This window comes from Stegodyphus dumicola, chromosome 5 (genome assembly GCF_044657685.1).
Source record: "Stegodyphus dumicola isolate Sdum_Otavi_A_Nest chromosome 5, ASM4465768v1".
Taxonomy (NCBI): domain Eukaryota; kingdom Metazoa; phylum Arthropoda; class Arachnida; order Araneae; family Eresidae; genus Stegodyphus; species Stegodyphus dumicola.
Window position 1 is genome coordinate 176,078,999 of NC_140772.1, and position 18,472 is coordinate 176,097,470.

General features: G+C 34.6%; 1 protein-coding gene and 1 long non-coding RNA gene across 2 annotated transcripts in view; one reads left to right on the forward strand and one right to left on the reverse strand.

Moving 5' to 3' along the window:
* The window catches only part of LOC118186531 (uncharacterized), a 141,239-nt gene extending 125,297 nt beyond the window's left edge, over positions 1–15,942 (forward strand). Inside the window, exon 3 of the long non-coding RNA XR_004757787.2 lies at positions 14,810–15,942. This is a non-coding gene — a long non-coding RNA (uncharacterized LOC118186531). The remainder of the gene's footprint in view (positions 1–14,809) is intronic.
* LOC118186529 (sedoheptulokinase-like) overlaps positions 1–18,472 on the reverse strand; it is an 83,890-nt gene that overhangs the window by 15,996 nt on the left and 49,422 nt on the right. The window contains exons 3-4 of the mRNA XM_035356646.2: positions 13,054–13,229; positions 4,777–4,974 (exon numbers count right to left, since the gene is read on the reverse strand). Of these exons, the coding sequence (XP_035212537.1) occupies positions 4,777–4,974; positions 13,054–13,229 (374 nt within the window). The remainder of the gene's footprint in view (positions 1–4,776; positions 4,975–13,053; positions 13,230–18,472) is intronic.

Genomic DNA, 18,472 nt, shown 5'->3' on the forward strand with positions numbered 1-18,472 from the left:
TCTTTGGAAGAGTCAAATATTTCACCATAACTGTATTTAACTTGAAGGAAAAGGGGTTTTCTTGGCCTTCGGATTTCCGCACCCTCCCGTCAGCAGAAAACCGTTTTAGTTTAAATTTTGTTTCTTCCTTTCCATGCCTTCCTTCTTTTTCCGCTGGCCTTCAGACTTTTTTTCTGGCTTACTATTGAACTGTCGACGTTCGCCGGTTGTTTTTGGATACTCGCGTTTCCTTGCCCACTGATTCGCTTTGCTTCCGTAGCAGTGTTCTTGCCTTTGCTGTGGTCTTGGCGCACCAAATTGGCTTCGTTGCTCATTCGTTGCAAATTGGCGTCTTCTTTCAATGTCCGCCGTTCTTCTACTTTCAAACTGGATTGCTAGCTCAAATAACTTTTCCAGTGTAGTTGGATTCCTTAATTCAATAAAGTCTTGTACTTGGGGAAGTAACCTCGGCAAAATCACTTGGATTTTCTCAGGATCCGGACGGTCTCCATACAAGAGTTTAAAGACGTGAATTTTTCTTAAAATAAAGGTGGAAAGATTTTCGATTCGTTGCTGATATATGCTGAAGAGTTCCGTTTCTAATCTTGCACGATCTCTTACGACAGGGAAGGCTTTTACTAAGGCAGTCTTAAAATTTTCGTAAGTATAGGTGGACTTCCAGTTGACCGAAGAGGCTTCTGCCTATACATTTGAACCAATTAAGCGCTTGGCCCCTCAAAGCGCTGGTAGCTAAGGTGACTTTCTGGAACTCATGTACTGGATAGAGCATGAAGTGGTCATCCAATTTTTCCAAAAAACTGGTTACCGGTGAATTTCCATTAAATGTTGCTTCTGGTTTCATTGATGCGCGCATGGTCTGTACGATGTACCTAAATCCTTCCAGGGCGGCAGCTGGCATTTCTGGATTCTGAGCCGCTTCTGCAGGCAGCATAGGTTCTTCTTGAAACTCGACCATGGTTATTCTTCTTCGTCGGGCGCTACTATCAGGACTGGTGTTCCTCTTTACTTGCTTTGGAAACATTAACTGTCCTGACTCGGAACAGGGAGCTTACTAAAGCTATGTTCAATAAATTGTGAAGTAGACAATACACACAGGAAGGGTATACGAAACCCTTTATTTTTCTATCTTTACAGAGATTTCCGGACTTCGGAATACAGAGACCAACCACTTGTGGTCTGAAAGTAAGAATATAAAAATATTAACTAAAACTCTAACTAAACTAACTTTGGATTAATATACAAGTGTCTACTTTAAGATTGGCCGATAATTAACAAAAAGCCGTATGTAGTACAGAGAGCTGCTAAAACTACGATACGTTTAAAATTATCAAGAGGATTAAACCTCTGGCCTTGAAGGCAACCAGCAAACGAGTAAAACTACTATGGCAAGCGGCCTGCTTCTAATAATTCCTTCCTCTCTCTTGCTTGGCAAAAAGCCACAACTTAAGTACTTGGCGTTAGAAAGACAAATTTGCATAAATAAGTTAAAAGCTTTTAATTCTGGCCGGAAGTAGAAAATAAGAAGTGATAGTAAAGATTTAAAATAAAATAAACGTTAGTAAAACTTAGGATTCTTACAATATGAACTTTCAAATATTTTTATCCCTGGTTTCTGCATGCCTTCGTGGTGTAACTGTTAGCAGACGCGGCGTGTATTCCAGAGGTCCAGGTTCGAGTCCAGGCGAGGGCATTGTTCATCTTCACGTTTCCAATATCAAAATAACCCACTGGCTGGAATTTCAGACTGAAATTTATTTAGTTGAACATTATAACAACACAACGCCTCTTTTTGGTGCTCAGTTCCAGAACAAATATAAGAATGGTAGAAAGGTGTAACTAGTATACGAAAAGAAATTATTAATGCTTTTTAACCGCTTTTTGTGTTAATTTTATTCCAATATTTAATTTAACTTGCTTTACTGAACATCTCTTTCAAGAATTAGCTTTAACTAAATGAGTAATAACAGACTTGGTATTATAACCTTTATTGCAATCTCGATTAGTTAGCCGCTAGTAAAATGTAATTTAATTGATTTAAATAAATGATACAGAAAAGCACTATAGTCCCGATCTTCATAAATATAATGAGCCATAATATGAAAAAATTTACAATAATTCAGGAGATAAGAACCATAAGATATGGAGAACCATAAGATTTTCAGTACATTAAATAATTATTGCAAGAAAACAATATGAGAGAATCTTTGATACTTTTAGCGACAAAACTTTTGTTTTAAAACTAATTTATTCGATTTAAACAGCAATAAAAAGATGTAAGGTAATGTCATTTACCACCAAACATTGATACCGATCACGTGAGTAAAGTTTAGAGGAATTCAACAAGTTGCTTACTTTTTTTAAATGTCATGAATTTTTACTTAAAATTAAAATTTATAGCCAACTCTTTTTACCAACCCGTAGCTCAAATAATCGCCTTACAACGTATGCTAATCATCATGCCTTTATTCATTATCAAAGACAGCACAAAATATTCTCTCAAGTTCCTTTTCTTCGCGCTGTTTTCTTCCAGGGATAAGAGTATTGTTGCAACCATGAGCTCGAAATCAAAGAGATTTTTTTTCGGGGGGGCGGGGGCATAACATTTAAAAAAAAAAATCTGAAATGTTTCAGATTTTAAATTACGTCCAAAGGGGCGTTTTTTAACATTTTGTGTGTTACCTTTCTTTATTAAATACCATGTTCCTCGCACTTAAACCATAAGATCCAGTGCAACAGCAATATCGCAAAATAGTTTTAAAACGAGCATATCTTTAGAATTTCCGATACAGAGACTCACGCGCTGGAGATAAAAATGTTTTTTCTGCACAACGTTGCCATTGCTCGCTTTGAAATCCTTGAGTTTGTTAATCAAAAATTCGTCAAAGTTTTAAAAAATAGGAAATCGATCATAAAACAAATTTCAAATTTGGTCTTCCACATGCTCATATTCGTTGGAGGATTACGTTATTCAAAATTCGATGACTCTATGTAACGTTATTTTATGACAATGTGAGATATATACATACATTTACGCAGATTTTCATTATTTAATTTCTTCAAATATAATGCAGGACTCTAACATTTTATCGCAACAGTTTGAAAAGTGAATCGACATTTATCCGTCCGACGCAAAATGCCAAAACGAAACTAATAGTCCTTCGGGATTCAAATCTCTTTGGACTAAAAAAATCAAATTTTTAAATTTTGTCTAAAGGGGCGTTTTTTTAAAGCCTTGTGTGTTACCTTTATTTATTAAATATCATGTTCTTTGCACTTAAACCATAAGATCCAGCTCAACAGCAATATCGCAAAACAGTTTTAAAATTAGCAATCTTTAGAATTTCCGATACAGAGACTCACGCGCTGGAGATAAAAATGTTTTTCTCTGGTCAACGTTGCCATTGCTCGCTTTGAAATCCTTGAGTTTGTTAATCAAAAATTCGTTAAAGTTTTACAAAATATGAAATCGATAATAAAAGAAATTCTATATTCCAAATTTGGGCTTCCAGTTGTCCATATTCGCAGTAGGATTACGAAATTCAAAATTGGATGCCTCTAGATACCGTTGTTTTATCACAATGCGAGAAACATACACACATTTAAGTAGATTCTTCATTATTTAATTTCTTCAAATATAATACAGAGCAAAAGTACTTAGTGGCAGCGATCTGAAAAGTAATACGCCGTTTATAGGGTTCCGACGCAAAATCACAAAAGAAAACAATAGTTCTTTAGGGACAAAGCCCCTTTGAACTAATAAATAAAGCAGTTTAAATCTTCATAAATTCAAAACTTATCTAACCTTGTTGCCATCTTAATAATATAACCAACCTTTTTAAATTTTAGTGTTGAGTGTGAACTAAGTTTTATAGGACTGGATTACTTGATTATGGCAAAGTACATTAGGCTATTTGCGTAAGGGAAGGGATGATTTGTGGAGGGTTTTTTAAAGGAAATCAGTTTATATGCATGTCACACATGACGGAAAACATGAAGCCCCCATCCAGTTAGTCCCTTCAACGAGATTTAACTAGAGGTAAACCACCAATGTTTATCCGCCTCTCATCCGATTAGTTACAGATAAGACTGAGTTTTAAGGGAAATGTACCTTAGCTGCGATTATTCTAAGAAATTCATGACTGGCTGACTTGAAACCTAATACTTTTATGATATTAAGAAAATGCAAACAGCAATAGTTTTGATCGGTTTAATATTGTTCTGTGCGTACGGGTTCGTTTGAACTGAATGCACAAGTCCGATGAAAAATGAACAAAAATTTATTATTATCACAACAAATATGCTTAAATTTCCTCAAATATTCGTGCAGTATTACAAAATCTCACAGTAGTTATCTTTTAACTACTCAAACGTTCAAAGATTTAATTCAAAAACAGCTAAAGAAAGCTAATCCGCGAATTCGCTACAGTCAACAAGAGCAGTTTTCTAAACAAACTCTTAAAGCAACAAGAAACTGACTTAAAAATCACTGACTAACTGAATTGAGAGGTTTTCCTCCTTTTTATAAAATTTTTAAATCGCGCGCGAGAACTTTCTGGAACTTTCTCGAAATCAAAAAGAGATATTTTTTAATTTAATATTAAATGCACGTGCTCTTGTATTTTCAATTTAATATTCGTCACGCGCTGCACTGCACGGGAAATAAAACCATTTAATTTACAATTCAACTAACATTAACTATTTAAATACCAAATCCGTAACAATATTTATGATGTTCAATAAGCATTACAGAATAAACATTTATGACAGTTAACTTACCCAGTTCATGAGACCACTGCTGTAACATCTTAACGAAAGCAGCCAGAACATTTCCGCCGTTCAAAGAGGCGGCCACAGCCAGATATCGCCCCTTGAAGTAAGGAAAGTATTCCACGGGTGCGGTCGAAACGGAAGGAGGCGGTTTAAAATCTTCTGGCAATAAATACGAGAGTTGAGCTGAGGTGCTGAGATTCATCACTGAAAAGAAATGATATTTTCATATATCGCCCTGTTTAAGGGAGAAAACTGTACCAGTTTATTTTAATGAAAAAAGAAATAATTTAGTAAATTAGGGCTACAGTTACTTATGACCTAATTAACAGATACTCTGCATCATCCGAGACAAAATGGTAAGTGTAAACTATTAAGTTTATAATTCTTTTAAAAGCCTTGCCGTGAATTATAGAAGTGAATGCACAGAAAATTCACCCATCATTGCTGTCACAGATAGAACATTATGCGTAAAAATAAGCCTTTTGATTACAGACTTTTGTCTACTGCTTTAATTTAGTGCTATAATGATATGTGTGACATTCCATGAATTATAGATAACATTTAGACTGGTAATACTTACCCTCCTTTGAAAAGAGACACAAATTTTACAAAGCATTTGCACAAATAATGTTCCCATTTGTTACAAAAAGGTTTAAAGCTCACCTGTAAAAAAACTATTTTTCCTCCACAGAGCAACTACTTTCCATTCATTTTGAATACTTCTATTTATTTTCCTTTCAAAACAAAATTATTCCTTCTAAAAGTTACGTTAAGGGAAAAAAATGGCAATGATATAATGGAAAAAAAATTTTTTTTTCTTCTTTTTTCTAGTTCATAAATTTAGGGAAGTAGAACTGCATTTTTGGGATGGAGGAAAATATTGAATGATGTGTTCTGGTATAAGGGATGCTGGGTAAAGGTTTTAGCAAGTGACAAATTGCTTTCTCCCTTTAATATATCGAAAATCGTTAAACTATGTTAAAAATTCTTTAAAAAATTCCTATATTCCTTGCGCTAATGAATTCTGGAGCAGTCTAAGTTTGTGTCAAAAAATCTTTGTATTAGGACGTTTATTTGTAGTAGCGCAACAGAAATTTTCTTAGAAATGTTTAAAATTTTACTGGGAATTTCCTTTCATCTGTTTAACTACTTAAAATTCATTAGAATCATACAAAAAGCACTTTATCTTCACAAAAAAAACTGAACATTATGAATTTTCAAAATAAAACATGCTGTTATTAGCAATTTTGCTAAAAAAAAATTCCAGAAAATATCTAACATTTTATTAAAAAGTCATTAACTCGTCATATTATTGGGAACAATCAATATGTGTTATACAACGTACTTTTTATCTAAAGCATTGAAAAATTAAATAAGTATTCAGATACGACGAAATAAAATGCAATGAAGCTTAAAATATTCTATACTAAGCAAAATGAGGAACGATGAATGAAAATCAGTAATTGATTGGTAACCAATTACTGATTGCAAAAATTTGCCTCTATAGAAGACTTCCTAAAGCCCCTATCACACAATAAAGTATTTTAAGACACTTCGATGAAAATTTTCTTGTCACCTAGTGTAAATGATCTACTTTGGATTCCTAGAAGGTTAGTATGAACAGAAAAATTGGTTTCAGCTACTATATACCCCTATTTGGAGTCTTGGTGTTGACGTTTGATTGACAAACAAATATACATGAGCTGCAACTTTTACAAAATAGGGGAAAAGGCTAGGCTCTCCTTATCTCAACGGTAAATAGCATAGAATTATTTTTCTAAACAACTTGTTGTTACAGTCAGCCCTTGAAAATTAAATTTAGGCTTAGGTTTTGCACAAGGAAAACTATGAAATCTTATGCAACCAGCTTTGATTCACGACAAGAAATCTCTGGAAATTCAAATCAAGCTACTGCAAGATCGATTCACCATTACTAAAATCGACAAAGCGAGCAATAATTTCAGTATCATTTGAAAACAATTCTACTATGACTTAATTCAAAAGGAATTACTTAGCACCAGCCCTTATCAGCCAATTAAAAACAACGCTAAAATACTTCTAAAAAAATTCACAGCATTGCATAGAAGGCTCAAAATTAGTCCCAACAAATATTATAATAAGTTTGCAAATCTCTATGCTCTTCCTAAATTTCACAAGACTCCTATCAAATTCAGATACACTGCAAATGGTACAAAATTTTTTTAAAAGAAATCGACTATCTTTTTGCCCAGAAACTTAAACAGGTACTAGATATCATTAATAATTTCGATTTTCACGATCAGCACTGCAACTGGATTATTAATAACAACGAAAAAATAATTGAAACGTTGAATTCACTAGAAATAGACCACATTCAATGTTACGACTTCGAAAATTTGTACACCACTTTGCCATTAGAAGAAATTCACAATAACATCCTCACTCTCCCTGAGATTTTTCCACAGATCCTTACAATAGTCACTAGAGAAGCATAGAAACTTTTCCTCAGCAGTGTACTAGTTAACAATTATCTGCAATTTGATAACAAAATCTTTAAACAAGTCCAAGGAATACGTGCGGAAATAGCTCAACAGCAATCCTTGGACTATTCCTTTTTATTCAAGAATTAAAATTTATACGTTCGCTGAATTAAGATGAGCACAAGTATACCAGCACGTTTTTAGATATGTATAGATGACGTAACTGCCTTTAATAAATACAAAAAATTTTAAAAAGCAAATATATATCCTACTAGCCTTAACGCCACCAACGCACACCAAAATGACATAGTTTACCTTGATATTCAAATTATTAATTAGAATTGTATTAAAATTTATGACAAACGCGGAGATTTCAAATTTCACACGCTCAAGCTCACTTAGTGGACTTCTAATATTTTGAAAAGGGTCATTGTTATTACTATCAATTCACAACTTCTAAGAATAAAAAGAATCTGTAATAACACAGACCTTCTACAAGAAGAAATACTTTACTTCATTAGCACCTTACAGAGCAATCGAATTCCAAAAGCAGTTATTAAAAAATCCTTAAAAAAAGCTGGCATTTACGTACCTACTATTATTTTAAATTACTTGTTTTAGTGACATGAAATTTTTTACCCAAACCCGAAAGGAAGGTAGATAATGGATGACTAAAATAGGTAATCTAATGTAAAAATGTAACATAGATTCTCAGTACACCAAACTCTTTTCTCTCAAAATTTGGCCAAGAACTTCAGTATATTTACTGTATAATACCACGATTTACTGGCCAACCTTTGCCTGTTATTACTTTTAAGGGCATTTTTCCTTTCATAAGACGCTTCAGAACCCGTTAGCGTGAAGAATTACGACTTTAACAATTTTCTGATTTTTTCCATTTCAATTTGCTTTTGGCCACTTGAAAATTGCATTCCATTTTAGCTATTTTGTTTAAATAATAGCTTTTCGAAACGGCATTTTCTTAAGCACGACGCCATTTTGAAAGAGTTGCCTCCTTCCTCGACTTCTCTCAGTCCCCGATGTTTTTTCCCCCACAAGCCGGACAATTCCATTGTCTTCTGCAAAATTAAGTTAACTTGCTTCTGTGTCATACTTCTCCAATAGATAGAAATAGACTGATTTTTAATTCTGGTAGCACTCATAAGGCCTTCGTGACTTCCTGGAAAACTTTTTCCACGTTTTTTAGTTAAGTTTAATTTTAGAAGGAAATTGTATCGGACGCAGGTATGTTAGTCTTTTTGTTCATTATTTTTCTTCACGAATTCTTTGCCTTTTGGGGTTAACAGGACCCCTCTTTGTCATGATTTTTTCATTAGGACAAAGTTTTTATTTTTCACACTAAGGGGCCTGCTCCTTGCAATGATGTATATTAAATACTTACAGGATTAAAACTGTAATTTGTTTGTACATTTGCCTAACCAGGCTACTTTGTATAGGATTTTGCTTACATCTTTTACATGTTTTTTTCCCCCTCTTTCTTTTCTTCTTTTTTCTTTCTTTCTTTTTTTTTTTTTAATTACAAACTTTTTCTTGTTTAAAACTTTTAGCTTTGACCTTTAATGTTTTAAAATACGCAGACACGTCGAGAAAAGGGACAAATAGTAATAGATGAAAAAAAGTTTTTTAAAATTTAATAGCTAGGAAAGCCGTTTTCAGTCTCAATGGGTTTGTTTGACGAAAGTGCCTGTTTTATTTTGTTTTTGGGGTCATAAACTTGTTGAGGGCTTCAGGCACTTTTTCCTTGACAAGTTCTGTTTGAAGCCTTGAACAGAGTAGATTGACCATATTTTTATATGTAATATTTCTCAGTATTTTGTAAATTGTTTAGGATTTTTCGCGTACCAATTTTGTAATATAGGTTTTTCTAATTTTCTTATTTACTATGTAGGTTTCTTCGCGTACAATTTATTGCTTAGGTTAAACTTTGTTTAGATTAGATTTTAACTTTGTTTTACATGTAATATCTGGAATTAGATAATTCAAATGTTCTTTACGGCTTTAGCTAATTTTTACTCTCCTTTTCTTATCATTCTATATACGAGTATATATAGAATATTATTATAAGAAAGGTTGTAAGAACAAAACTAAGAAGACCAATTTTGGTCAAAATTTTTGCGCCATATACACTGGTGAAATAAATTAACAGAATTTTCATATTTGATGTACGATCTCCAGAACTACAGGGCAGATTTTAATAAAATTTGGTATAACATAGGTTGACATAATACAAACAAAATAAACATTCAACAGTTATAATAGACACACATGTTCGTGTGTAATACTCATGGGAGTCTGAAGGTCTGAAACAGCGGTTGCAGAAGACACAAAGGAAATGGGTTAATAGGGGGTATGGTCCCCTCTTACAGCCATACAGGCCTTGCAGCGTGATGTCATACTGGGAATAAGGCAGTTTATCTGTGCCTGTGGCAAATAGTCCCACTCATTCAGCAACGCTTTTTTCAGTTCCTGGATGGTTCTCGGAGGGGGGTTGCCAGTTTCAATTGCCCTCCCCAGAGCGTACCAGACATGCTCTATAGGGTTGAGGTCTGGAGAACTGGCTGGCCAATCCATCCGGCGAATATCATCACTCTCGGGGAAATTCGTCGACCAGAAGAGCTCTATGTGGCCTCGCGTTATCGTCCTGTAAGATAAACTCGGGGCCAACTGCAGCCTGGAAAATACGAACATACGCTCCAAGACTCCATCCATATACCTCACACCAATCACAGAGCCTCTGTCAAAGACGTGGAGAGGTGTGCGGCCATCCAACATGATGCCTACACAGACTATTACACCGCCATCGCCATAATTGTTGATTTCGCGGACATTGGAGGGTAGGTAGCGGGTGCCTGGCTCTCTCCATATGAAAAGACGGCAAGAAACAGTATTTAGGCTAAAACGGTCGCCCATTGCTCCGTACTCCAATCTCTATGCTGCCTATACCATGCTAATCGAACTCTCCTGTCCGTAGATGTGAGCAGGACGAAAACGCCGGTCTTCTGGCAAACAACCCTCTCTCATTTAGTCTTTTGGAAATAATCACCCTTGTTACACAGGTTCCTATGGCTACATACAGGTCCCGAGAGCGCTGAGAAGCTGTAGCCTCTCTTTTACGCCTCGCTAAAATAGACAAATAGCGATCTTCTCTAGCCGTCGTGGCTCTTGGATGACCTTGCCCAGGCTTTCTCTCGATGGATTCAGTATCCTGGAAACAACACACGATGTTGCGCGTTAAATTAAACTCTCTGCATATCTGGACTTGCGATTGGCCTGCCTCTAGCCTCTCCATAATTCGCCACCTTATTCCATCAACTAAACGTTCGTGGTTACTAATTTTTACTGTTCCGATGTGAATTTAACCGATTGCTGCAAGATAACACCAAGAAATTTACCGAGGTGTGCTAGCGAACGCAATTCGTCTTACCCTCCACGCGCTTATACAGCCTTTTTGTTGCTGGCTTCGCCTACACACACGTGTACGCTTACGTATTTGCCGTACAAGATTTGCATTTTTATCTAGAAGCAGTAGTTTTTCCTTCAGTTCAGTTCTTTTCATGCAATTCGATAAAATATGCAAATTCTGTTAATTTATTTTCTCAGTGTGCAGCATATTGCGCAAGATGTTTTCTTGACCAAAATTGTTTTTACTGCTTTGCTTGATATATATATATACATATATAGGTTTGGTGCGGTCGATTACGACAAAAGGGAGGTGCAAAACTATATGTTATAGTAGGTCCATACACAAAATTTTAACATTTTATGGCTATTCGTTTTTGAGTTACTCGAGACATATACGTACGTACGTACAGACGTCATGAAAAAAATCTATTCTTAATCCATTTTATAATCCGTTTTAGAAAAAGAGTCCTTTAGTCTGTCCTTACGTACACATGTCACGCAAAAACATCGCTCAAATGGATTCGAGAGCTGCCAAAATGGATATATTCTTTGAAATATAATACCAGAAAATTTTCGCGATTATAACACTTATTTTACTTCGTACTAGGAAGTAAAAAGATTTCGATACTAGAGAAGAATTTAAGCCTTATTTTTTTTTAAATCCCCTTTGCACTTGGAGATTAGTTTTACCCTAAACATTTTTTTAGTTTTTATTTTATTTAAATTACATCCGAGCCGTGAAAATTCAGGTCAAGGGATGTCAAATGACATAACTCAAAATTCTCCCATTTAATCTTTCCAAATTAAACGTGTACATTATTTAGAAGTTTTTTTAAAAAAGTGAAGCTTAAAATAATTCGTTCTTCTAAATAAATTTTTAAATCAGTACTATTAACGTTCAAAATATTAGCTACATACATTGTTACTAAATGACAGTTTATTATACATCTGCGCTGCATAATTTGTTTTCAGATGTCTCAAATATACTCTATCATCTTCATTAAATTAAAAACTAACTGCAGTGATAAAATATCGGAGGAACATAAAGAAAACAATAAGCATAAATTTATTTAATAAAACGGTATTTTAAACCAAAACTACTGAGTAAAATCTACTGAAATTTCATGAATAATACTTATATTGTATAGTCTTAATTAATAGTACGCATAACGTAAGAAGTGGACAATACTGTCTACATGAAAAAGCATGTAAAAAATATTGTCCACTTCTTAATGTATGCATTATTTATGCATATTGTTCATGTATGCATTATTCATGCATATTGTTTCCAAATCCTAAAGATGTCTAGCAATCTGCTCTATTTTTTTCGCTTGCATGCTCAAAAATGACATATTTGGGAAAATATAGCGAATGAGATAATTCTTACTGTCCCATGATAACATTTCGTCTTAAACATTCATCTGTTAGGCCAGCTCTAAAAGAGCGTGCTTTGTCATCCAAAACAGGAATTTGAATAATAATTTCAATTTAATTTACACGAATCATAACCATACTATAGCGGGAATTAGAACCATAATTAAGACTCGTGAAAAACTGGGAATAATATGTATTAGAGGAATATACTGCAGTATATCTAGGCTGTTACGGTGCTTTCACGGTATGGTTTAAATACGAGTATGAGTTACAATTGGCATAGCAAGAAGACCTACATAGAAACTTTTGGTGTAAACCATGGTTAGACTCGTCTTGCAATATACATATTCATAATTTCTGAATTTTATTAAAGCTCAGTGTGCCAGGTTGAATGGGATTTTTTCAGATAGTAGTCAAAGATATTTTGCATATTTCAACCTTCTGGTTATACAATCCCTATCTGGATGTCGAAAAACTTTCAAAGCTGTGTCATAAATCAGTAGTCCTATATTTGTTGAAAGATACTACATAGAAATTTCCTCATCTAAATTTCGGCCTTGTCATTTAGTAGTTAGGGAAAATTGATGATGTTACTGGGACGCTGGGATCTCTGCCAAAGTTTAGACGTGATACTTTTTTAGGAAACGCCAATCTTAAGCCAACATCGTCTGGTTGCAGTTGTAACATAATTATATCCAGCGTAAAATCGTCAGTTAGAATTTACTGAACTACTTTTAATAGTGACGAGCAATATCAAACCCAGAAGCAACACATCTGGCGTTCAATCACCAAACCAGATGGATTCTGACAGCCTGAAAATGGTTACTTTTCAGCGACTACCAAAGCAAACATTCGCCAGTAGAATGGGGGAAAAACTTTATTTTATTGTTTAGGAATGTCTACACAGTAGCTGAAGCTGCACGATATCTAGTTCAATACTTTCTCAAAATTCAGAATTGATGACAAAGCAATTATGTATTACGTAGTATATAGTAAAGTAGAAACGTTGTAGAGTATGGAAACTTACCAGCATCAGATTCAGTTTCCATGCTTGAGAAAACAGAGCATTGCATATCTCCTAAGGCAGCGAATACGGGCGTTCCTTCTGGTATACCATACCAGGCACATGGCATCCGACCGACGATATTCCCTGCGATGGTAACATCTGGCAAAAGGTGGACAGGGAATCCGGCTTCTTTTAGCCTAAGAGAAAAGGAAAAAAGCATTACGACATACGATATTCGATAAAAGTGCAAAATACTATAAAAAAGTATTTAAGGGAGGCAACAAAATTTTCCCATGATGCAACTGACCATAAAGATCTATTTCTGATACCCTCTAATGCTCTATTTCGTTGTCAGAGTTAGCATGCGGATTACACTGATGTTTAAAGTATAGGATCTTTCTCTCTTTGGCCACATAAACCCTACCAGATCCTACTAAGGAACCTGGCGACTTCTCGCACAGGCGTGAAAAAATACCAGCACAGAAGAAGGGTGAAAATAATCGTTTTATTATTCTCAACTCTGATGAGAAAGTAACACCGACAACTTGCGATGGGACTATTAACAATCGTGACACAATAAATTAAAGTCTAAAGAGTAGTGCTGGACTAGCACTTTAAGTTAAGGCTGACTCGACAACCTACCCAATGCGATAATTATTTAAATGGCCAAAAGGCAACTCCGCGTAATCCAAGGACAGATTCGTAACGTGCACTGGCTACCGAAAACATGCTCTGAGTAAATTCCCAGATTCATCCGTTTAAATACTGACTTCACTTAACTTTAAATTAGCATCCCGGAGAGGAAATGCGCGGGAAAGTTGAGAAGTTCAGGAAAGATAACAAAAATTTGAATAATTGGTTAATTGAGCCAAGGAAAATCCTACAAATGTAAATTCACCGAAGTCGAAGAAATCGAAATGGGAATAATATATACGATTGCCAGAATTTACAGTATAACTTCAATTATCGGATTCCAGATCCCTAGAACTCTGTTTATCCGGATTGCCTGTTCTTTGCAGATCAAATAAAATTAATCTTGACGTTTATTTATTTACATCGTACGATTTAGCTAATTAAATAAGCAGTTTAACTTTTTTCTGTTCAGCTTCACCAAACTGCATATTAGTTAAATTAATAGCGGATGAAGTAATATCTAGAGAATATGAAATGATAACGCCGATTTACCAGCTTATACTGCAGATTAACATCTGTGAGGGTGCCCCTGAGGAACTGCTGCTCTGTATGTGGTTGGTGTTGATATGGCGTACTGTTATGGAATAATATTTAATGGAGGAAGGAATGAGTGTTGGAGTTGAGGCTTGATAGGCGAAATCTTAATTGTGCTTTCTTGATACGAAACGTTTATTCCCAAGATCACCGCATCATGGGTGCTAAAATTATTCCCTGTTAGAGCATCTCACGTATAATGTCCTCAAAATATTCTTAAAAACGGTTAGACAGGCAAAGTTAAAAAAAAAAAAAAAAAAAATCTGCAGTGAAGGGATTACTTTAAATTTTGCTAAGAAGGTACTGGATGCACTATCCTATTACTAGTAAACGAGAAAATTTATTTTCAAGGTCCTTTCGACGCTCTGGCAATTTTTAATTGTTTGCACAATTTCCTAATTTTTACTTCCACCACTCGAAACGTTAAAATTAATGCAACGTAAAATTAAATTTTAATATGTTAAAAATTTCATAAACAATTCGATTGTAAGTTAAATAAATCTAATTTCTGCTGTTTTGTGTTTCATTCTCATTTGTTTGACCTATTCAGGACAAGCCCACGAATTTTGTTGCGGCAAGGAATGGAAAATGGCATCTGTTCGTGGCATGATCCTTGAGCACCATATACGTAACTGTACGACTTTGCCCAGTTCCACCCCAATTTTGAAAGATGGCTACCAATCCGAGGATCTTCCACCACTCTTCCTATAACAACAAACCAATCGAAAGGATATTCGGCTCGCCATATGTTTTGAGTGCCCCTGTGCCGCATATACACTATACGAACAAGCCTTCTTCAGGATTCGAATCCGGCCCTTTTATACGGTAGTCAGCATTACTAACAACTGTCACGTCAGGGTATAAGTACTTTTGTTCCTTTACTTTCACTTTTTTCTTACTTGTGTTAAAGTGAATTTGTTCAAACTATGAATTTGATGACTTCTGCACTTGAATTTTTATACTTAATTTGATTGAACGTCATAGAGGCCCTGAACAATAATGGCACTTCCACATCTCCTCATTAAAAGAAGTTCTTGTTATCCTGTCTTCTTGCAGACAAGTGTCTCTATGCTGGGTATGTAGTCATCAAGGTACCCAAGGTAGCGAAAGGGCCGACGCTTTAGCTATAGGAGCTAAAGTCACCCTTCCATCGACTCAAAGATCCCACTCTCCATAGTCGCTGACAAATGCAAGTTCTTCTGCACCTTCATGTCCACCTGACACCGGTCGATCTCCACCAAGAGGCTCAAAATAGACTTCTACCTACAACATGCTTTCACAAATCACGTAAGATTTCCCGTGTACCTCAGCAAGTTCTGCCGTTAACACGTCAAATGCGCCTGCGGTGCCTCAGCTTCTTCAGCAGACGTCTCACATTACATCCACGGCTGTCCACTCACTTCTCCCATCACAGTCTTTCTACCTCAGCTCCAGGGATCACATAACCTCAAAGACCTTCTTCAGAATTACTACGGACATCGGGGCATCAGAACCATCATAGAGTATGTCTATTCTAAGAGAAACATAATCATAGCAGATAACCAAGTCTAGGCGCCTGAAGAAATGTAAAGGCAGCAAGCCTCCGTTCATGTATATATGTAAATACCCTCTAAACTAACTGTTTTTGCTAATTTTATACTAACATACCCAAAACATTGTAAGTTGAAGCACCCAATAAAAGGAATACACTAATGTTAAATCTGTTCATTAATTATAAGGTTGAAAAGATAAACAACAACAAAAAAGTAGCTGGTGCAACGATCAGGATAACATGACTCACCTGTAGTGCCCATTGAGAGGTATAGCAGGCGGAATAATAATAAATAATAAACTTAATTTGATATGTTTAATTTACTTTGCTAATTTTGCACCTGTGGTTTAAATAATAGCATAGGCTTTTTCGACCTAAATTTTTTTTTTCCAGATTAGTTTAGTTCAGTATTGGGTTAAAACTGGTACTTTTAAAGCTCTCTTTTTTTCTCTTTTTTTCTAATGAACCGACAGGACAGAATCTGTCTATGTCAATCAAATTTATTTTCTGCGTATCTGATGAAACATCTCTAGCATTTGGTTGGATATATAGTACATATATATATCATGGAGGTAGGAAAGGAAGGAAGAGCCAACCGGCGCTAGAAGTGAAGCACTGCTTTGAAGCTTGGGTCACCAGATGGGGTGTTCTTTGTTTACATTCAGAAGCTCGGTTGACAGGGTTTTGATAGTATTTCGACACACGACAGTTCCATAAAAATCGGAAAAGGGACACTTGCGCATGAAAGAAACATTCATAGTGTGATGGATAATAGCAATTTGTATAGTTTAGTGACATTTACGTAAAAATCACATCTTGGTTATTTTTCGATAACTAACAACAGCGATTTTGATTATGAATTTTTTTTTATAAAATTCTAAGCTGTTGAACTACAAAAATATAGATTTTAAGAAAAATGTTATGCTTAAAGAATGAAAAACACCTTACGGTACATTTAAAATTGTATACGTCTTTCGATACCCTTTAGAGTATTCGCTACTTTTATTTTATTTTCCAAACGCCAAAATTTTTTAAATAAAACAAATTTTTTTCATATCCATATATTATTTAACATGTACCTTTTAAAATTTTTTCGAGGAGAGGCTTTACTGCTGCCCATTTTAAACTCATCGTTTTAATTTTATATATCTGAAAAATAATCACTTTGCGCATACGCGTTTTACTTATTTGGGTTAATTAAAAATAAAATTACCATCAAACGCTGCAATCCTCGTCAAAATTAATAAATATACACACAGATATGCCAATAAATTAGCTTTCCCTTGATTTGGAACCACACATTTGTGTAAAATTATGTACAGTTTTACACAAATGTGTGGAACAGAAGAGGGATACATTTGCGAATTTGGCGGAAGTACCATGTGCGGTCAAGATGATGTGACCATGCGAACGTGCTACATCATCAAGACAGCTTATTTAGAATTTGAAAATAGGGTAATCGACGGAGGTGAAAACATTTGTATATCCTGCCAAAGGAGGTCCGATCATGAATGGTCCTCTTATTGATTCCAGATTGTTAAATGTTTCCCACGCAAGTCTTTTTTTCTCGGAAATTCGAGTTTTATGCTGGCTTCTTAACGTACGCAGGTCATTAAATTATTTATAAATGTATTTGAAATGAAGAATTTATTCACTTATAAACAACTGTGAAAGCACTGTGAAGAAATCTAATTATTAAATGTATCTAATTTATAATGATTATAAATGTTATCTAAATATATATAATAACCTTAATATTGAATTGTAAACATAAATTGAAATCCTGTTGACAAATACGTTATAAAACTATTTAAGCAAGAATTGTTCGTAATGGAAAGCAATCTGTTAAAAGGTATTGTAAAGCAAATGCTATGAGATGCGCACTTAAGAACGTAATAAAGAGTTTTGGAATATGTATTGTTGAAATGAAGGGTAAAAAAAATCTGATAAGTATAATTAAAAGAATTATTCCCCTTACATTTTATAAAAACAGTTATAAGTTACAAGTTTTAAATAATACTTAAAAAAAACTTATTTTATTAACTTTCAGAAATCTTCAGAGAAAGTCAAGTCATACTATTTAAAGTATTTCGCTAATTCCTAATAATTCTCTAATTTAAAATGAACCGAATAGAGCATTAATTATAAATTGACTTACATTTTTCGATTTAAAAGATGCCTCAGAAGCCAAAAAACCATGTCATATTTAAGAAAGTATTTTAGGAAGAAGCTCTATAAATAGAAAAGAAATAATGCATAAATTTAATATTAATAACACAACCGAATAAAATCGAATTACCTTAATTTTTTTTCTAATGTAATTAACGAAAACTTGTGAAAATATTTCATTCAAATTAAAGCATTCTGAGAAAACTGTCCTGCGAAAAGTATAGCATTTAATTCCGTTCAAAATGAAATGTTGTTTAAAAATATGTTTGTTTCATATACTTAGGACTCTGAAGTGTTGTAGAAAAAGAAAATATATACATTTATATGTATATTTACGACGTAATTACAAAATATTTACATCCGAACGCGTCAAATCCCATTGAACTCAATGGTAAATGACCCAATGTTTTGGTCACCACGTAGGGATCGCCGGTGCTTCAGAGCAGGGTACGCGAGAAACTTGTTTAGGGCGACTCCATCTTACTTCCTACCTCCATGATATATATCTATACA